The 17,985-nt window shown below is 48.5% G+C and overlaps 1 protein-coding gene across 1 annotated transcript in view; it reads right to left on the bottom strand.

Moving 5' to 3' along the window:
* The window catches only part of PSAP (prosaposin), a 33,819-nt gene that overhangs the window by 3,062 nt on the left and 12,772 nt on the right, over positions 1-17,985 (bottom strand). The window contains exons 2-10 of the mRNA XM_059397668.1: positions 11,756-11,889; positions 9,913-9,987; positions 9,217-9,342; positions 8,000-8,200; positions 7,328-7,471; positions 5,944-6,000; positions 2,134-2,265; positions 564-659; positions 75-261 (exon numbers count right to left, since the gene is read on the bottom strand). Coding sequence (XP_059253651.1) covers positions 75-261; positions 564-659; positions 2,134-2,265; positions 5,944-6,000; positions 7,328-7,471; positions 8,000-8,200; positions 9,217-9,342; positions 9,913-9,987; positions 11,756-11,889 — 1,152 coding nt within the window. The remainder of the gene's footprint in view (positions 1-74; positions 262-563; positions 660-2,133; positions 2,266-5,943; positions 6,001-7,327; positions 7,472-7,999; positions 8,201-9,216; positions 9,343-9,912; positions 9,988-11,755; positions 11,890-17,985) is intronic.

Below are 17,985 nucleotides of genomic sequence, written 5' to 3' on the forward strand. Positions count from 1 at the left end.
GGGGCACAGACTCAGTGTCGGCAGGGCCCTCCTGAGCCCCAGGGGCCGGCCAGCCACCCCCTCACCCCGCTCACCAGGCAGCACGGGCAGCCCCTGGGTAGGGCACAGGTGGAGCAGGGTGCACACCATCTCGGGGCTTGCCTCCTGCAGGAGGATCGACAGGATGGAGGCACCGTACGTGTCCACCACCTCCTGGCACTGTTCAGATAAGGACTTAGGCAACTTCGAGCACACTTTATCCAAAGCCTGAACTATTTCTTCCTGAAACACAAAACAAGAGGATCCTATTAGAAGAGGAGAGGCTGACAGGGCCAGAAAAGATTCTCAAAATACTAACATCCAAGAAAAAAATACTAACAGCCAAGAGCAAGGTGCTATTTACTCCCCAGAAAGATGAGACCTACAAAGCAGCCCCACCCCCGCCCAGAGGGACCCACCGGTGGGCAGCGGGTAAGCAGATTCCAAAGGCTGCTGTCCAATGCTGGCAAGGGCCAAGCCCACCTCTTCTGCTGGTCCTGCCACTAGGCAACGGGAACACTCGAGCATTCTAGAAATGCACATACCTCAGTCCTGTTGTTGTCAATGAGCTTGGCCACCTCCTTCACCACGTACTCACATATCTCACAGCTAACACTGGTCTTCGCCTGGACTGTGTCCTTCTGTGGGAAGGGCAGGAGAGCACATTAATGCCGAGACCCTCACCTCACCCCTGAGTCCTGCTACTCTGAAGGGGAAGAGACACCCTGTGGCCAAGGAAAGGAGAATGTCACACAAAGGTTGGCTTCCTCCCAGTGTCCAAGTTCCTGTCCCTGACCCATCCCTCTGCCCACTGCTCTTCCACCACTATCTCCTGCTACGCACCCCCTAGCCCCACAGAAAAACCAGGAATTCGTACTTCAGGAGACAGAAACAAAGACACCATCCCCTGGCCCTAAAAACAGTCCACATGATCTATCTTATCTGGTCACAATCATTTCAGCCTTCCAGAGTCATTCTGGGAATGTGGGTGGGGGCACAGGACAGAGTGAGGACTCACTACCTGTCCACGGTTTAAGAGACACAGCTCTAAACACATTTCAGGTCTGCTCTGGAGTTTCAAGTCTCACTCATACCTGAGACTGCCTTCCTAGAGCCAGCCCTGCATAAAGGAACACTGTGAAACAAAACCCTCTGTGACAGCAGCAACGTTCTCCACCTCCGCCGTCCAGCAGAGCAGCGCGGGCCACACCGGTCTATGAAGTACTCGGAATGTGGCCAGGGTAACATCAAACTAAATCGTTTTAAGTTCTGTGTTATTTTACTTAAACGGAAGTAGTCACATGCAGCTAGAAGATAAGCTCTAACTCTCCTTCATCTCCTCTGGCTATTAATTCAGTCAGCAAAACTGGGCAGGCAGAAGTGCCTCCCCAACTCCATCCGACTTCTTAACCATGTGGTCCAGACACTGCACATGCTGAGGGAGGACAGGAGAGGGAGACGAAACTGCTGAAGATCAAGTGACATGGAAGTTCTGGAACTAGAATCGTGTGCGTATGCGTGGGCCATGTGGTAAAACGTCATGGGGCCCGGCCCTTCTCAGAACTAAAGCGGGAGCCACGCGAACACCAGGACAAGTCTGCTGACTCCTGCAGGTGAACAGTTTCAGGACTCAATCTCTAACACACTGCCAGGGCCGTAGCAAGTGCTGAGTGTAAACTGGGGAACATGGTGTTCCCTAGTGACGGGTGCTAGGGAAACTACACACCTACCCCATGCACACAAGCAGCACACCAAGAGGCTTCTGCATGAGACCCAGGTGTTCTGGGAACATGAGGCTTGTGCTGCAGTGACCATGGGTAAGGCGGCGGCAGCGGGGAGAGGTGGGGGCAACATGTCAGAGGAGGCTATGGACACCCTACAGATGGAGGCTGTTCCCGTGGGGCACTCGGGCTGCTAACCAAGGAAATAAATGTACTCAGGGCTATGAGCAGGAGGCTGCACACATGCAGAGACTAGTGAATGGTCTCAAACTCCAATACCTACAGGAGATAGACAAGGAATCAAAAGAGTGTGTGCCTCACAGAACGTGGTACAATGCGGAGTGGCCTGGGCATGACATGGGCCCGGCTAGGACAACATGAGGACAGCCAGTACCTTAATGGGCTCCACCAGTTCCAATGCAGGGATGACGTTCTCTGAGACCACTTTGGCAGGGATCAGAGTCTGCATGGGCATCTCCTTCACTTGGTCGCAGAACCCAACCAGGCCACAGATCTCTTTGGGTTGCTGAGAAGGCACAGAACAAGCAGTCAGATATAGGCCCGCACCCACACCCCTCAGTCCCACTCTCTACACACAAAGGACGGGGTGCTGAGGGAGCACCCTGGTCACACGTCAAGGCTGACTGCCAAAACAGACTCCATGTTAAATCTAGAGGGACTCCTGTAAACGCAGACGTGTCAGTTTCACACAGGGAGGAGGCCACGCAAGCTCTGAAGGCAAAGTAGACAAGACCGCTGTCCCTGCTCCAGCCAGGGAGCCCCGCTGTGAAGTTAGACTGCTGCCACCAGTTTCCCTTTTTCACAGGCAATCACATCTTCTCCCAGGACACCTGGTCTGCTCTAGAACCTGTTTCTCGGTCGAGCTGGTTCACGCTCATTAGGAAATAAGCTGCGAGCTCTTTCTAGAGGAGAAGCCACCATGCCCACAAACAAAAAGCCAAGTGTCTTAAATCTTTCGGTGGCAGGACCATTTCAAGAAAAAAAAAAAAGGTTGACTTTTTTGAAAAACCACATTCTATTTTTATAATTACACAAACACAGTACAAACAAAAACCCAATGCCCCCGAGTAATGAATTCTTTCGAGTCACAGAAGCCCCAGACTGATCCCCTTTCCCGTCCAGACACCAAACCACAGGGAAGTAGGCAGAACTAGTAACTTAAAGACATCTTGCCGTTTCACCACGACGCTGGCCAAGAGTGAGAAAATCATGTATGCTTTATACAAAGCACTTTGTGAGCCCAAATACAACCAGCGCCCAGCTCTGGGCCTGAAAGCAACTGCCTCCCACCACCACCAAACCAGAAAGCAGCAGGTCAGGACTGCTAACACAAGACCTGTTAATGCAAGAGAGCTAGACCATGGCTATGGCTGACCTTGTTTTAATCCTGAGAAGTCTCTAGATTAAGTAAGATTGAAGAAATTGGAAAGTATCCTAAATATCCTGTCTCTGGCAAACTTCAAGAATGGGGAGAAAACCAGAATGGGGCCAAAGACACAGCAAGTTTTTTAGAAAAAAAGACAAAGACCCAGGAGCTGTATGGCTGCTTTGTCTCAGATGAACTCTCTTCCACTGGGTGGGGCAGCCCAGGTGAAAACACAGGTATTTCAGCCCAAGTCCTCTCCTATTAGATTTCAAAATACCTTTGAAAAATCTTTACTCGCACAGATATGTCAGTGCTCAAGAGAGGGTCCTGGCTCAGTAAGTACAGTCTGGGGGCGTAGTCCCAATATTATGCCACCACTGGCCTGGCTCTCAAGCCATCTGTGTGGCTCCAGGAGCTGCAGGATCCCATCACCCAGAGGGGCAGAAGCACAAATCAAGAGATTGTTTCCAACTCTCTGGATCCAACAGACAGGAACAGTCTGCTCGCTATTTGTAAATGATTTGCTCATGCAGCAGAAGCAGTTCTGGGGTTATGGAAAACAGGACTGAAGACATGCAATGGTCCCTTGAGTCATGACAGAAACAAGGTGTCCTACTGGAAATCAGGCCTACAGTTAAGGAGGCCGAGGCATCTCCGGGGTCACCCATTGTTCCCCATCATCACACAGGTGGCATGCACGTGGCCAGCTAAGCGCTGGCTTTTTGCCAGAGTCCAAGGCCCTGCCGGCTTCCCTTTCTCACCCCCTGAAGGGAAGAGGAGACCCCCAGTACCTCAAATGCTACATCACAGGGGAGAGATGCAGAAGCTCCCCTACCAGCCTACTAACACAGATCATGCCGTTAAAAAAAAAAAGGCGAACAACTACAACAAGCAGCAGACCACCACTACAAGCAAATTCCCCATGACATACCTGATCCTGCTGTTGAACAAAAAAACAGGAAATCGGAGATGAAAATAAGAGAAAGGAAAGGACACAACAGTTAAGAAAAAATTAAAATAACAATCAGTTAATGAAGGAGTAAGTACATCACCAGAAATTCAGGGGAAATCTTGCAGTCACAAATCAGCAACCTACCTTGTTCCTACTATCTTGGGGGGTCCTAAAAGCTCTTCTGGCCCTCAAGGGACAGACCACACTGTCCAGCTGGTGTGTGCATTGTCCCCATGCCCCTGACACACCAAATCATACTCAAAAACACCGGACAGCAGGTCCCAGAAAATGCCAGGTGATGAGGAGCTCTCTATCCTCACAAACCGAAGCCCCACATGCCTACAAGGTGAGGAGCAGCAAAGGGGAACATGATACAGGCCTGCCCAAGTCAGGGGTGTGGGCTGGAATATAAAATACACCACTTCCCCTGATGCCCGGGCCTCAGGGCGACTACCCCAGGGAGCCAGATGGCAGGCTGGAAAGCCCATTTAACAAAATATCACTTACCCTTTGATTCAGCAATTCTAGCTCTGGTTATCTGTGCTAAGGGAGAAACAGGGATCTGCAAATCTATCTCTCTGACTGTAAGGGGCAGCCTCATGCTTTAGATCCCCAAGACAAACCCCAAAGCCACCTCAACACCCAAAGCAGATGGGTCACAGAAATGATCTTCCATCCAAACGGGAGCCTATGCAGCCACTTCAAAATCATTTACAAGAATGCATTCAGAAGCAAAACTATGCAAACTACTAGGTTTGAAGTAATATATAAGCATGCTACCTCACTGCCTTTTTTTTTTTTTAAACTGCAAATGATCTGTGATTTGGGAAGTATTATCTGTATTTCCAAAAAACATCTGTGTAGTCTATCTTTTATAATGAGAAAATTTTCAGTTATCAATGACGAAGCACTTAACAAAATCAAAATCAAAGGTTTATTTATCTCCTACTCTAGCCCTGTGTCTCTGTAAGCTGCCTCTGAAGCATTTTTAGAACAAGGCAGGGTGTAATAATCCCAAAGACACCCTCTCTCGCCTGGCCGGAGCCCCTGAGCAGTTACAGCTAGGCCACAGGGTCAGTCTTCCCCCTGTGCCAGCTGGCAGCTCTCAGCTCTCCAACTCTGCAGTCGCAGCCCGGAATGGGAGGAGGATCTCTGTGCTCCAGTGAAACTTTACACAACCAGGCGGTGGGCCACACAGTCTGCTGACCCCGGCAGAAGAACAAACTCAGCATAGTCAGAAAGTCGGCAGGATGGAGACACAAAACGTGCAACCCACCACCCCCCTTGGCCCCCACAGCTTCGATCTTGGGAAGCCAGGGCACGTTCCCAATTTAAGAATCCGTTCAGACCACCCTGCTCTGAACCAGTTTTCTGCACAAAGCTAGCTAGCCCCACTGCCACGATCAGTATCTTCTACCTCTAAGGACACAGCGCTGCCCTGACTGCCTGGATGCGTCAGAAGCACATGCAGACAGGTCTCCCCATGCCCCCAACCCCAGCCGCAACGTAGCAATTCTCAGGCCTGGCCTAGCTCCAGAGCAGACGATTCCCACAGGTCCCAGGGTAAAAGCCAGACACTAGGAACCCAATGACAAGCTCAATATGCACAGGCCAACTAACCACCCAGAAGCTACCAGGGCAGTCCTAGGGGGGTAGGGGGGACTGCCTTAGCCTGTCCTCTGGCCGGGGAAGATAACGGGGGCACTGAACTGTGGGTAGAGAGTCTGCTGGTTGAACAAGGTTCATTTTAACCCAAATCATTATCTGAGGGGAGAAAAGGAGAACTAAACCATGTAATGTTCAAAAACCTGGGAATCACAAAGTTTGAGGCAAAGAGTGCTAACAGGGAATGTCCCGCCACCTACCATGTGCATCATCATCTGGACGGCAATGTCCGAATACTGGTTGATATAGTTCTTGCACTGGGGAGAGAGAATCGGTTGTTAGTGACACTAATCGTTGCAATCACACACCACAAAACACAGCGTTTCCAACAATGGCAGCGAGTGATATCAAGTTTCCCAGAGTACAGTCTTACAAACATCTTGAGATAAAGATGGCAATTTGTTTATCCTAAACCGATAGGAAAAGGTGTGCAAAGGGTGTTTTGAAAATGTGTCCCAAAGGCTCTTAGAGAGGAGGTCCTCCAATCTCCTTTTACAGCCCGAACTCGCCCCAAGTTCACAGAGGAACTTCTCAGGAGCAGTTCTGAACGTGGATATCAGACATGCTGCTGTGAACTCACGGTGACTTTTCAAACCTGCTCATGCATTCCTGGCCAAGATTATAAAGCTAAAATCCAGGAGGAATCAAGTTATGATTTTCAGCAAACTTCCTTTCATCCACATCTAGATAATTCATTCCTGTACACCCTCACAGAAGAGTTCTGGCCACACTGGTGCCCCCACAGTAAGAAGGCCAAGGGTAATAACAGCCCTCAGAAAAGGGCTGAGCTGGGGAAGCACGTTAACACAGCGATATACAAAGATACTTCAAGAAGGCCAAAAGCCTCCCCCACGAAGTCCTCCGCGAAGAACCCAGAGCTCCCAGAACCAGCCATTCCTACTCAGGAAGGCTGCTCTAGGTCCCAGACCCATGAACTTGGTACAACCAACTTCCCTACATCTAGTCTAGCCAAGGATTTTCCATTGCCAGGTATAAAACTAGCACTTGGGTTTTACACATCAACTTCACACAAGTGTGGTTAATGTGTGTAAGGTCCAAGAAGTGAAATCCTCTAAGAGACTAAGTCTGTAGGATGAACATTCACCAAGGTAAGGAAGGCATCCCGGGTGAACCTCTTGTGAGCCCCCGCACACCTTTCCATGGACAAACCCCCGGCTGAGGGGAGAGCACAGTCAGAATTATACACAACAGCCAGGCTTTTAAAAACAAGATTATAAAGGATTCTAGTGTTATTTCTTATACATACAGTGCCCTGGGAGGAAAATCCTCACAAAACAAATCCTCACAAAAGTGGTCTCCTTCCACTCTTTTATCCCAAGTGTTTGGTTACACATACAAATTCAACCAGCCAACAAAGCATTTAAGTAAACAACAAGTATTCCAGATGCTTTCTAGGGAAAAGAAAGCGTGCACTGTTTGAACCATCTCTTCCTCAAAGTTCTGGGGTGAGAACTTAAAATGGTACCTCAGGAACTGAAGTTTTCTTGGGTCCCCCCTTCTATGTCCAGAGCCCAGCTCCCTGGCCCAGAGCACCCCCACCATGCATAAGGAGACAAGATTTACCATGTCAGCCATGCCGGGCCCCAGGAGATCACACTGTGCTTTGGCATGGTCCACCAAAGCTTCAACAAAGGTGGAGTTGGTCCTTACAGCAGTCTGGATGTCCGTCACCATCTGGATGCAGTCCTGGCAGACGTCCCCACCAGCCTACAGAGAAGGGGCGGCAGGGGGCAGGGCTGTCAGTCGTAAACACAGCACACTCCTAGGATCACTAAGAGGATCCAAATTCCCAAGAAAATTTCCTTATGTGTTCATGACCACAGCACTAGGGAGTGAATTACTGAATGGTTCTGTGTTTTTAAAGTTTGTTTATTTTTTTTTTTTTTTAAATAATGGCTATACCCAGTGTAGCACTTGAACCCATAACCCTGAGCTCCAGAGTTACACGCTCCACCAAGTAAGCCAAACAGGTGTCCCAGCTCTGTTTTTATAGGCTCTAAAATTATCAACAGGCTTAAAATCAATTAGGCACTGACTTCAATAAACTGAATTGCAATGGAGAGAAGTCTTTGTACACTTAAAATATCCTAAGTTCTTCAGAACTTCAGGAGACTGCAGGTCAAATGAAGGAATAAGCCCTCAGTCTGAGAAACACACACACACACACAGAGCCCCTCTCATGGGTCATCTCTAATCCAGAAACGGGGCCCTCAGCAGTTGGGCCTACAGCCTTACCTTCTGCTGGGGCTCGCTGTGGGGGCCATCCTGAGGGTAGAGGAGGAGGGGGATGTTGGCCATGAAGGGAGCCACCACCTCAGCCACATCCAGTTCCGGGATCTTATTGGACTCGAGCTGTTTCTGGTGATTCAATTCTGCCAGATGCTTCTGAAGAGACTCGCAGAGATTGAGAGCGGAGCACACCTCCCCAGGATGGCTCTAGTGGGGAAGAAGTCCAGCTGGAAATCCTCTCCCCCAAAGGAAAACAAAACCACTGCCCAGCACCCCTGAATGAGTCTCTGCCCTCACCTCCTGGCCCGACTCACACACACTATGCCCTGCTCACAAAACCACCTGACCTGCTCCCCATTCCACCTCCACTTTTAGCAAATGGCTTCCCCACTCAGCTCCCAGCAGCTCAAGCCAAAGACCTGGCAGACATTCCTGACTCTTCCCTCCATCCCTCCCCTCTCTCAGCAGGCCCTGCCCATTTCTCCCCTGAAACAGAACACACATCTGTCCCCCTTCACTGCCCCATCACATCTCACAAAGACTGTCCTGCCAGCCTCCCCTCTTCCACCTCCCAACTGGTAGGACCTAGACCAAACCCTTCAAAGAAGGCACCTCTGATGTCACTTCTCCCTTGAGCCCTCCGAGGACTTCCTACTGCATCTGTAATCCTGGAACACTGCCAGAAAGGCCTTGCACGGTGTGACCCATGCCATTCTCATTAAAACCTTGGTCCAGCCTCGGAATACTCCTTCCCTGCTGGCCCGGTCTTCTGAGCATCTCCTCTCTCTTACGGTCTTTCCTAATTCCACAAACCCAGCTCGTCTGTGGCACGTGGTTTACACGTGGTAGATGCTTATCTAAATGCAAGCAGAACCCCGTCGCTGAGTCCACTCAAGATAAAACCCCAGAAATGGAATGAACTGCATGCTCAAAGGGAGAACTAAAGCTATGGCATGAGCTAACAAACAGGCACGTATAAATGTTGTAGCAGTTTACAATTCCTTCATCAAGTTTCCATTTCCTCTACTCTCCCTCAACCGAAGGTTACACACACAGTGTTCTGAGGGCCAAAGCCATCTGCAGATGTCAGAACTGCAGTGACAAGCTGTTGAGAAAATCCAAATCCATGGAAAGACTTTGCACTTTCATCATTCTGTTCTGGTCTGGCACCTCCCACAGCACCCAAAGTTCCCTAAAGAAAGAGTCTTTCCACCACCACATACCATTTGTCCTTTAATCATGTCCAGGATGACTGGGAGGTAGGAGTCAACCATCTCCCTGCACGAGGCAGACAAGTTCGGATTAGGCAGCCAGTCACAGGTCTTCTCCAAGTACACGAGGATCTCTTGCTAAGAGGATACAGGCAACAGTTGGATCAGGATGGACTTCTGCTCTGCAAAGGACTGAGAGCAAGGGACCTCCACACCTCCCAGCAAACAGTGGCCTCAGGGAAGAGCCCTGGGAGAGGCCCAGTGGCTGGCCGTGGCTGCATCAGACACACAGGCAAAAAGCAGGCATTCCTCGAAATGAGCCGCTCTGACCTGCGTCTCACAGGCACAGGGAACTCTGAGCAGAGACAGCCAAAACGGACCTAAAGGTAGCCACCTGCAATATGAAAATCCCCATCAACCCTGGGCATTTAAACACCGAGGCCAGGGAACAGCAAGCTAGGTCCCACAGCTTGTTTCTGTTCAGCCTGTGGCTCAGAATGGCTTTTACATTCTAAAGGATGTGGGGGGAAAAGAAAAAAACTATGTGACAGAAGACGTATGTGGCTCACAAGATCTGACTTACTTCCTACCTGGCCTAGACCATCGCCCATTAGATCCCAAAGCCCCAGAAAGCTTTTGTAAGGAACAGACACACATGGCCATGTGGCCACCATGCACACGTGGTCACACATCCCGCTGGAAGCTCACCTCAGTGGCATTGTCTTTCAGCATGTCGCCAGCTGCAGTGATGACATCTTTGCATATGTCGCAGGGAAGGGATTTCTAAGAGGAAGAACATGAGGGAGACAGCGAGCTGTATTTGCAGGATGTAACGCACACCGTACAGAGCTGAAAAGCCCCCAGCCTCTGTGCTATCCTATCTAACCAGGGATGTCGGACACACAGGCACATCCTGGCTCCCCAACCTAGATAAGAAGCACACAGATGCCAGACAGGAAGGATTGGAGGTACTGACCAGAACACTCTGTGCTTCTAGGGATAGACACCCCTTTCTTGTACCCTTTTCTATGCCTCAGCACAAGGGGCACAGGCCAAATGTCATACTAATGCTCTTAACAGCTCCAGGAAGAAACTGAGGCTGAAAAGGTGACAATCAGAGCAGTAGAAATTAGAGAAAACCAGTCACCTGGGGCCAGAATCACTATAAGACAGTAAAAGGCAGTGGGGCAGAGAAGCCCAGCCAGACACTAGCACTAACTCCTGCACTCTGTCCCCTTCCAGCTCCCAGGGGCTGCTATGTTCACATGAAAGCCGTATGTCACCACCCCAGAGCTTAGAAACATCACACCCATCCCCTGAGAAGCCTGGGCACCCATGGCCCCATGTGGCCCAGGACATGGAGATTCTAGTTGCTTCTTGAGGCTCATGGGAAGCTTCCTTCCTAAGGGCAACTGATTTTCAAGCCACGAAGAAGGAACTAACACGTCTGGGTGAGAAGAAGGAACACTGTAACTTAGCAAAGAAATCTATCTGAACCTCAGGCCTTGTTAGGCTAATACCAGATTCAGGTACCCCTGAGACTGCCGTATCAAAAAAAAAGAGCTGAGCGCCTGGGTGGCTCAGTTGGTTGGGCATCTGCCTTCCACTCAGGTCATGATCCCAGAGTCCTGGGATCAAGTCCCACATCAGGCTCCCTCCTCAGCAAGGAGCCTGCTTCTCCCCTGCTTGTGCTCTCTTGTTCTCTAATACATACATAAAATCTTTAAAAAAAAAAAAGAGAGAGAGACAGAGACAGAGACAGAGAGCAAGAAAGAGCTAAGTCCTCCCCTGTCACATGCTGAATTTGAAAAGAGGAAGTCGTATTAAAAACGAGACGAGAAGCGTATCAGAAACCAAATCAGAAAGTAATTTTGGCCACAGACAGTAGTGACAGCAAATTCAGAAAGTATTTCTAAAAGAACAGGGTTTTCAATTGTTCTTCTCATAATGAAGCAGCTCTAGTAGCCACTAGTGTCAAGTTTTAGACCTGGAGCTCCACGTAGTCAGAGGCGGCACAGCCCAGAGCGAGCCAGGTCTGCATTCTGCAGTCAGCTGGTGCAGCCAGCACAGCTCGGGTTACTCCCGAGAGGGGTTCTGGTGATGGGAAGAATGCCCCTGGGCTTTGTCATCTCTGAGTATTATTCTCCATGAGCGTTAAGAGCCCCCTATTAATATGCTATATTTAGCACCACTTGGATGAAAAATCAATAGCATCAAGCTTGCTTTGGCAGCACATATATTAAAACTGGAATGATACAGGTGGGATGGGCACAGACACCCGGAAGGCAGCATGGGGTGCACACATGGGCAGACCTCATCCTCTCTCTGCCACCAGGAGACTCAGCGACCTCGGGGGAAGAGAACCTTAACCTCTCTGAGACTCCGTTTCCACTGTGCTGAAACTGATGCACCCCGCAACAGGGAGTGCCTCCTCAGCAGGGTCACCGAGAGGAGCAAATGAAGTGAGACAAGAGCATGCTCTGGAAGCTTTGGAAATGGCCAACAGCTCCAGACCACGTAAGAAGATCGGGTACAGTCCCATGGCACTCACCACCGTCGGCTTGTTCCAGACGGTCTGCAGGCAGTGCTTCAGGGCCCCGCAATCAGCTGCCGTCTTCACATTCTGGCACCATACCGCCGAGCCTCTGGTGCATTCCTTCAGGCCCAGGACAGGGCTGGCTACAGCTGAAAGAAAAACCAGCATGAGAAGGTGGCCCCCCTCATACAGCTACCCAGGGTGAAGGACACACAGCTCAGCCCCTGTGGCGCACAAACCACACAGCGGCATTGAGTCAAGAAGCTTGGTGACCGTCTAAGTCCTCCTAAGTCAGAGGGCCAAGAGGGACTAATTTGCCCGGTGTGCTTTTTTCCTCTTGAACTATTTCTAAACAGTAATCTTTATAACCTCAAAAATGAATAGAAGAAATCATGGGAGAAAACTCTGACAGATTTATTTTAGAAAATTTCAACGTCTATAGAATTTTTTTAATCTGTAAGGAAAACAAGATTCATATCCTTATTATACAATGATTCTTAATATTCTAGTAGAAGAGCCCTTTTATAAATCAAACTTCATAAACAATTCTACCAACAAAAACTCTCCATGATTCCCCTCGGGTATCACCTAGCAAAGAGGTGTCCACTCAAAACCGGGTACATGGTCTGGCACCTGCTGTGAGTGAACAAAGGACTCGGGGAGAAATCACATGTGCAGAAACAGGATGAGGGAAAAACACAAGAACTGTTCCAAGTCCCTTAGAACCAAAGATACACAGGTTACAGCAAGAAGGCACCATATTTTGAAAGTTAAATAGCCAAAGGGGAAAAAGTGACAAGACTATAGTAAAGTAGGCATTTGTAAGACCAATAAGCGTGACTGGTAAGAACTTCTTAATATATTAATATATGTCAGGAAGTGGGGAGGGGGGAATCCCTCTTCAAAAAAGTAATCCACTTCTAGGGGCACCTTGGAGATTTAGTCAGTTAAATGTCCTGACTCCTCGATTTCAGGTCTTGATCTTGGGTCATGAATTCAAGCCCTACATTGACCTCCACACTGGATGTGGAACCTACTTTAAAAAAAAAAAAAAAAAAAAAGTAATCCATTTCTAGAAACAGATTTTAAGGAAATACAGCAATCCAAGAGGCAAAATGTGATATGCATAAATATATTTATTAAGTGTAATTTATAATACTGAAAATAAAAGTACATGTAACCTGAATGGCCAAAAACAGAGGGGAAAAAGACTAATACTCTTACTAAAAAGATTATGCAGCTGTTTAGTATAAAAATATATATCGGGGGCGCCTGGGTGGCTCAGTGGATTAGGCCACTGCCTTCGGCTCAGGTCATGATCTCGGGGTCCTGGGATCGAGTCCCGCGTCGGGCTCTCTGCTCAGCAGGGAGCCTGCTTCCCTCTCTCTCTCTGCCTGCCTCTCTGTCTACTGTGATCTCTCTCTGTCAAATGAATAAATAAAATCTTTAAAAAAAAAATATATATATATATATCGGGACGCCTGGGTGGCTCAGTTGGTTAAGCAGCTGCCTTCGGCTCAGGTCATGATCCCAGCGTCCTGGGATCGAGTCCCACATCGGGCTCCTTGCTCCGCAGGGAGCCTGCTTCTCCCTCTGACTCTGTCTGCCTGTGCTCGCTCTCGCTCTCTGACAAATAAATAAATAAAATCTTTAAAAATATATATATATATTATATATCAAGTAGAAAAAAATTCAAGAATATGAAATTATACAGAAGTTGCACGAAAAAGGCAGGGTGGCTCGCTGAAACTCCCAATATCCCAATATTACATTGTATATGAATAACTTTTCTTTTTCCACTTTTACATGTCCACTTACTTTATATACTACCTTAAGAGTACCTATGTTTCTTTTTTTTTTTTAAGATTTTATTTATTTATTTGACAGAGAGAGATCACAAGCAGGCAGAGAGGCAGACAGAGAGAGAGGGGGAAGCAGGCTCCTCGCTGAGCAGAGTCCAATATGGGACTCGATCCCAGGACCCTGAGATCATGACCTGAGCCGAAGGCAGAGGCTTAACGCACTGAGCCACCCAGGCGCCCAAGAGTACCTATGTTTCTTAAAATAGGTCTACAGAAACCCTGGCTTTGGCAATCTCACCCCTAAGCCAACAAGTCAGCTAGAAAACAACAGATTCCATCGGGGCAAGCTACACAAAGATGGCTAATGGCGCAGGATGCCAACTCCCAACGACACTTCAGTAGGGCAGAACCACCTTCTACTGTGAATAGGAAACACGAGGCCCAAGTCTGAGGAGAAAGCCCACCGCCACCCATGAGCTCGACTAAGAACCTCAGGAGTCATGTGGCACCTTGCTTCAATTTCTAAGCCAACGAGAAGGCACAGTGATTCCACAGATATATAACACACACACAGTATACAAAGCACGGAGGTTGGTAGGTGCTCTCACTCCAGGAAAGGGAAAGCAATGAAATGTGGCCATTACTAGCTTTTCAACCAAAGCTATATTCCACAAACAAGTCACAGGTTTGCTGAAAGCTCAAGCCAGATGATCTGTATCCATTCAGACACTGCCAAATGAATCTGCTGCTACCCAGGTTTCTGCCTTCAACGGCCCTTTGCAGCAACAATCACATCCATAACCAGTTCACAAATGCAACTGAACTAGCCACACTCCAACAGCCACTGGCTTGGACTCTGGTTTCCAGGGGAAAACATGCAGCAGATTCAACAGTACATACTAATCCCCAGATGGTTCACAGCAGCTTAGTACCTGAAATGTAGCCAAGCTAGGCTGGGGCCAGCCGTCAGCTGTAGGTCTGGGGAAAAGGAGAGGGGGCAGAAACTGTCACAAGGGTAAGGGTTCTGGGAAGTGTGGGGTGTCACCACAGAGCACACAAAGCCAACAGGTTCCAGGAGCGCCTCCCATGTTCCTCCCAGGTACCAGGCCCCAGGGAATCCTGAAAAGCACCCAAGATATACCAACTGGTTCTACCTCCAATTGGGAGAAAAGAGCCGGAAAAATAACAGGAAGCTACAAAATGAGTCTCTAGGCAAAAGAATGCAGTGATACACAGGGAAGCCAGAAAGAGGTTAAGCATCAGCAGACCAGAGCCAGACAAGATTCAGAGAAAAAGGCAGGGCCAGGGAGCAGCCTTCCCTACACAAGGCAACTGACTGACCACCATTCTCCATTCTCGCAAATACGCAGTGAACTAGAACTTTGATCCCGGATTTTTCTACAACCATCCCAGTCAGAAATTGGCTACAAGGGCCAAAACCTATCAGGTTTCAGTAACAGGATACACTATCATAGGCCCAAGAAGCAAGAGTATTCTGTAGCTAATTTACTCCTTCAAAGAACTTGAAACAGTCGTCCTGTGCAATAATGACTTTGTTACCAGCTTTGGCCAAACTGTCCACACTAAAAACAGTCCTGGGTAGCTGGTTATGAGACTGGTCCAGCTAACAAAAACCCAAATCATTCAACAATCCCAACAGTTACTGTTACTCCACAGCCCACCTCAGAACTCCCCGAGTAAAAGGTATGTATTGCACAGTGGCCAATCTGGCAGACCTATGAAGCCCGCAAAGTCAAGCCTAAAACAATTCCCAGCTCCTAGAAATTAAATTCTCAGTAAGATACTCCCATGTTGCTTCAACTTAAAGCCAACTAACTTTTCTAAAGGTGCATATTATAAAAATAGTCTGTGGTATACAACAAATCTGATGTCCTAAAATGACCCAACATCTATTAACAGCAACAACTGTGTGTCCTCAGAACAAGTAATGTGAAGCCAAAACAGAAGCATGGGTGAAGCCACTGGTTACCTGGGGAGAGTTCAGGCGCTGATTTCAGGACCCAATGCCCTGTGAGGCACACAACCAGTGGGGTCAGAACACTCTGAGACACAAGAATCCTTCTCCCGGAAAATGTATTTACATGTAACACCCTCACACCGTTTCAGGGAGCACTTGGGCACTACCGCTGTCAGGGATCCCAGTGGGGACTGAAGGCAGGCTCTAAGAGCATACACAGTTTTCCTCCACCCAAGTGGGAAAACAACCTTGATGAAGGCATGATTACAAACACCACTGACTGGGCCAAGAACGTTGCGCTCGGGCAGCCGAACAGAGTGAACAGACTTGGGCTCTCCGAGTCCACAGTGGGAGGGACAAAGCCCAAAGAAATGGTGGTATGTTAACCAAAAACAGGGACCCTAGAGCAGCAAAGTCACTAGCCGCACAGGGGAGCGAGCAGAGGCCTCTTCACAGTGAAATCTGAACTGGCTGCTGGGGGAGAAAGGATATTCTCGAACACTCCAAAGGAGAGAAATCTTTGCCTTCACAGGAGCCAGGCTGCAAAGACAGACCTCAGGCCTGATGAGAAGAACCTCCACTAGCATCCGAGCCCTAAGTGAAAGCTCACCCTGTGGGCAATGGCTCAGGCCAGCGTCTTTAAGAACCAGGCACGAGGGGCGCCTGGGTGGCTCAGTGGGTTAAGCCACTGCCTTCGGCTCAGGTCATGATCTCAGGGTCCTGGGATCGAGTCTCACATCGGGTTCTCTGCTCAGCGGGGAGCCTGTTTCCCTCTCTCTCTGCCTGCCTCTCTGCCTACTTGTGATCTCTCTCTGTCAAATAAATAAATAAAATCTTTAAAAAAAAAAAAAAAGAAAAAAAAAAAAGAACCAGGCACGATGTGGCAGAAGAACTGAAAAGGAGGTGGGGGCGATCCAGATGATGGGGCACTAATCTGAATGGGAAGCTCATACCAAAAATTCAAAGCAAGAAGCAGTAGCAGCAGGACTGAGAGAGGAACTAATAGATTCCAAAAGAACAGAGAGCTAAAAAATGAAACTCACAGGTTTAAATGTAAATGTGAATATGAGGGGCGCCTGGGTGGCTCAGTTGGCTGAACGTCTGTCTTTGGCTCAGGTCACAATCCCAGGATCTGGGATCCAGCCCCCGCATCTGGGCTGAGCTGGACTCCCTGATCAGGAGAGAGCTTGCTTTTGCTTCTCCCTCTCCCACTGCCTGCCATGCGCCCCCCTCCCCCCCGCTTTGTACCAGCACACACTCTCCCTCTCCCCCTCCTTCCTGTCAAATTAATAAGTGAAATCTTTAAAAAAAATAAAAATAAAAAACAATGTGAACACGCAGCAGGGCTCAGGTCACAGGAAGGAAAGCACATACCTGTGTGCTCTGCTTCCCATGACTCAGTGACAAGCACAGGTTGGGAAGCGGAGGGCACGTGACACCATTCCCAGGTCCCCTAGAAGACAGGAGGTGTTTAGCTGGGAGAGACCATGCTTCTGAGAAACACAGCCACCTTCACAGAGAAAGGACACCTTCCACCTATCACATGGGAGTGGATCTGCTGTGTGGTTTCAGACCCAGACCTCAGAGCAATGGGTAGAGGCTAAGGGAAACAGACCACACAGCTGGAGGTAGGGGTCATCCACAGGGTTATAGAGAGAATGAGCCGCCTCCTTAGATGAGGACCTCTCCAAAAGCAGAAGAAGCAACCACACAGAAACAAAAAGCCCAACCTACAAGGAATTCTGTGTAAAAGAAATCCTTTTAGGAGCTACACAGCTTCACTCCTGTAACAATGAGGCAAACGACATTTCCAGTGCGTATACATAACCAACATACAAAAATTACCCTAAGCCACTTTCTGATTAGTTATTTCTCAAAACATGTTCTCAGCAAAGCTTTCATCTCTACTCTCATTCTCCCACACTCTGCCCCCAAATACCAACTTCCTTCTTTTGAGGCAATATGGTGAACTCTAGGAAAGTTCTTAGAAAAAAAGTGCCTGACCCCTTGGAGAGTTCTAATTAAATATGTTAAGACACAAACACTCCTCAGGGCGAACCAGGCACTAGCCCTCTCAGTTTCAAGGTCTGCCATTTGAGCCCTCAATGACAACACACTGGTAAACTGAGATTACAGAAATTATCCCTTCAGAGACACTAAAACCCTACAGGCAAGTTTCCTTTTACTAAGGAAACACAGGCTTTGTGCTGTTTTCTAAAACAAAGAACTTCAACTGCATTTCCTGAGTAAATGGATGGGTGCACTATGTTCTCTTTTTACTCCCAGGTCTAGAAAAAAACAGACATGTTCTAAAGGACCCACACGTACATCATTTATAAAAAATGGGCTGTAATGCAATCTTGCCTTACTGAGAATGGCTGCCATAAGTAAGACCAGAAATGGGTTTTGTGGCAGCTCTAGTCTCTAGAAAAAAAAATCCTCAGTGGGCCTGGAAGGCAGGAAGA

Source organism: Mustela nigripes, chromosome 4, assembly GCF_022355385.1.
Source record: "Mustela nigripes isolate SB6536 chromosome 4, MUSNIG.SB6536, whole genome shotgun sequence".
Taxonomy (NCBI): Eukaryota; Metazoa; Chordata; class Mammalia; order Carnivora; family Mustelidae; genus Mustela; species Mustela nigripes.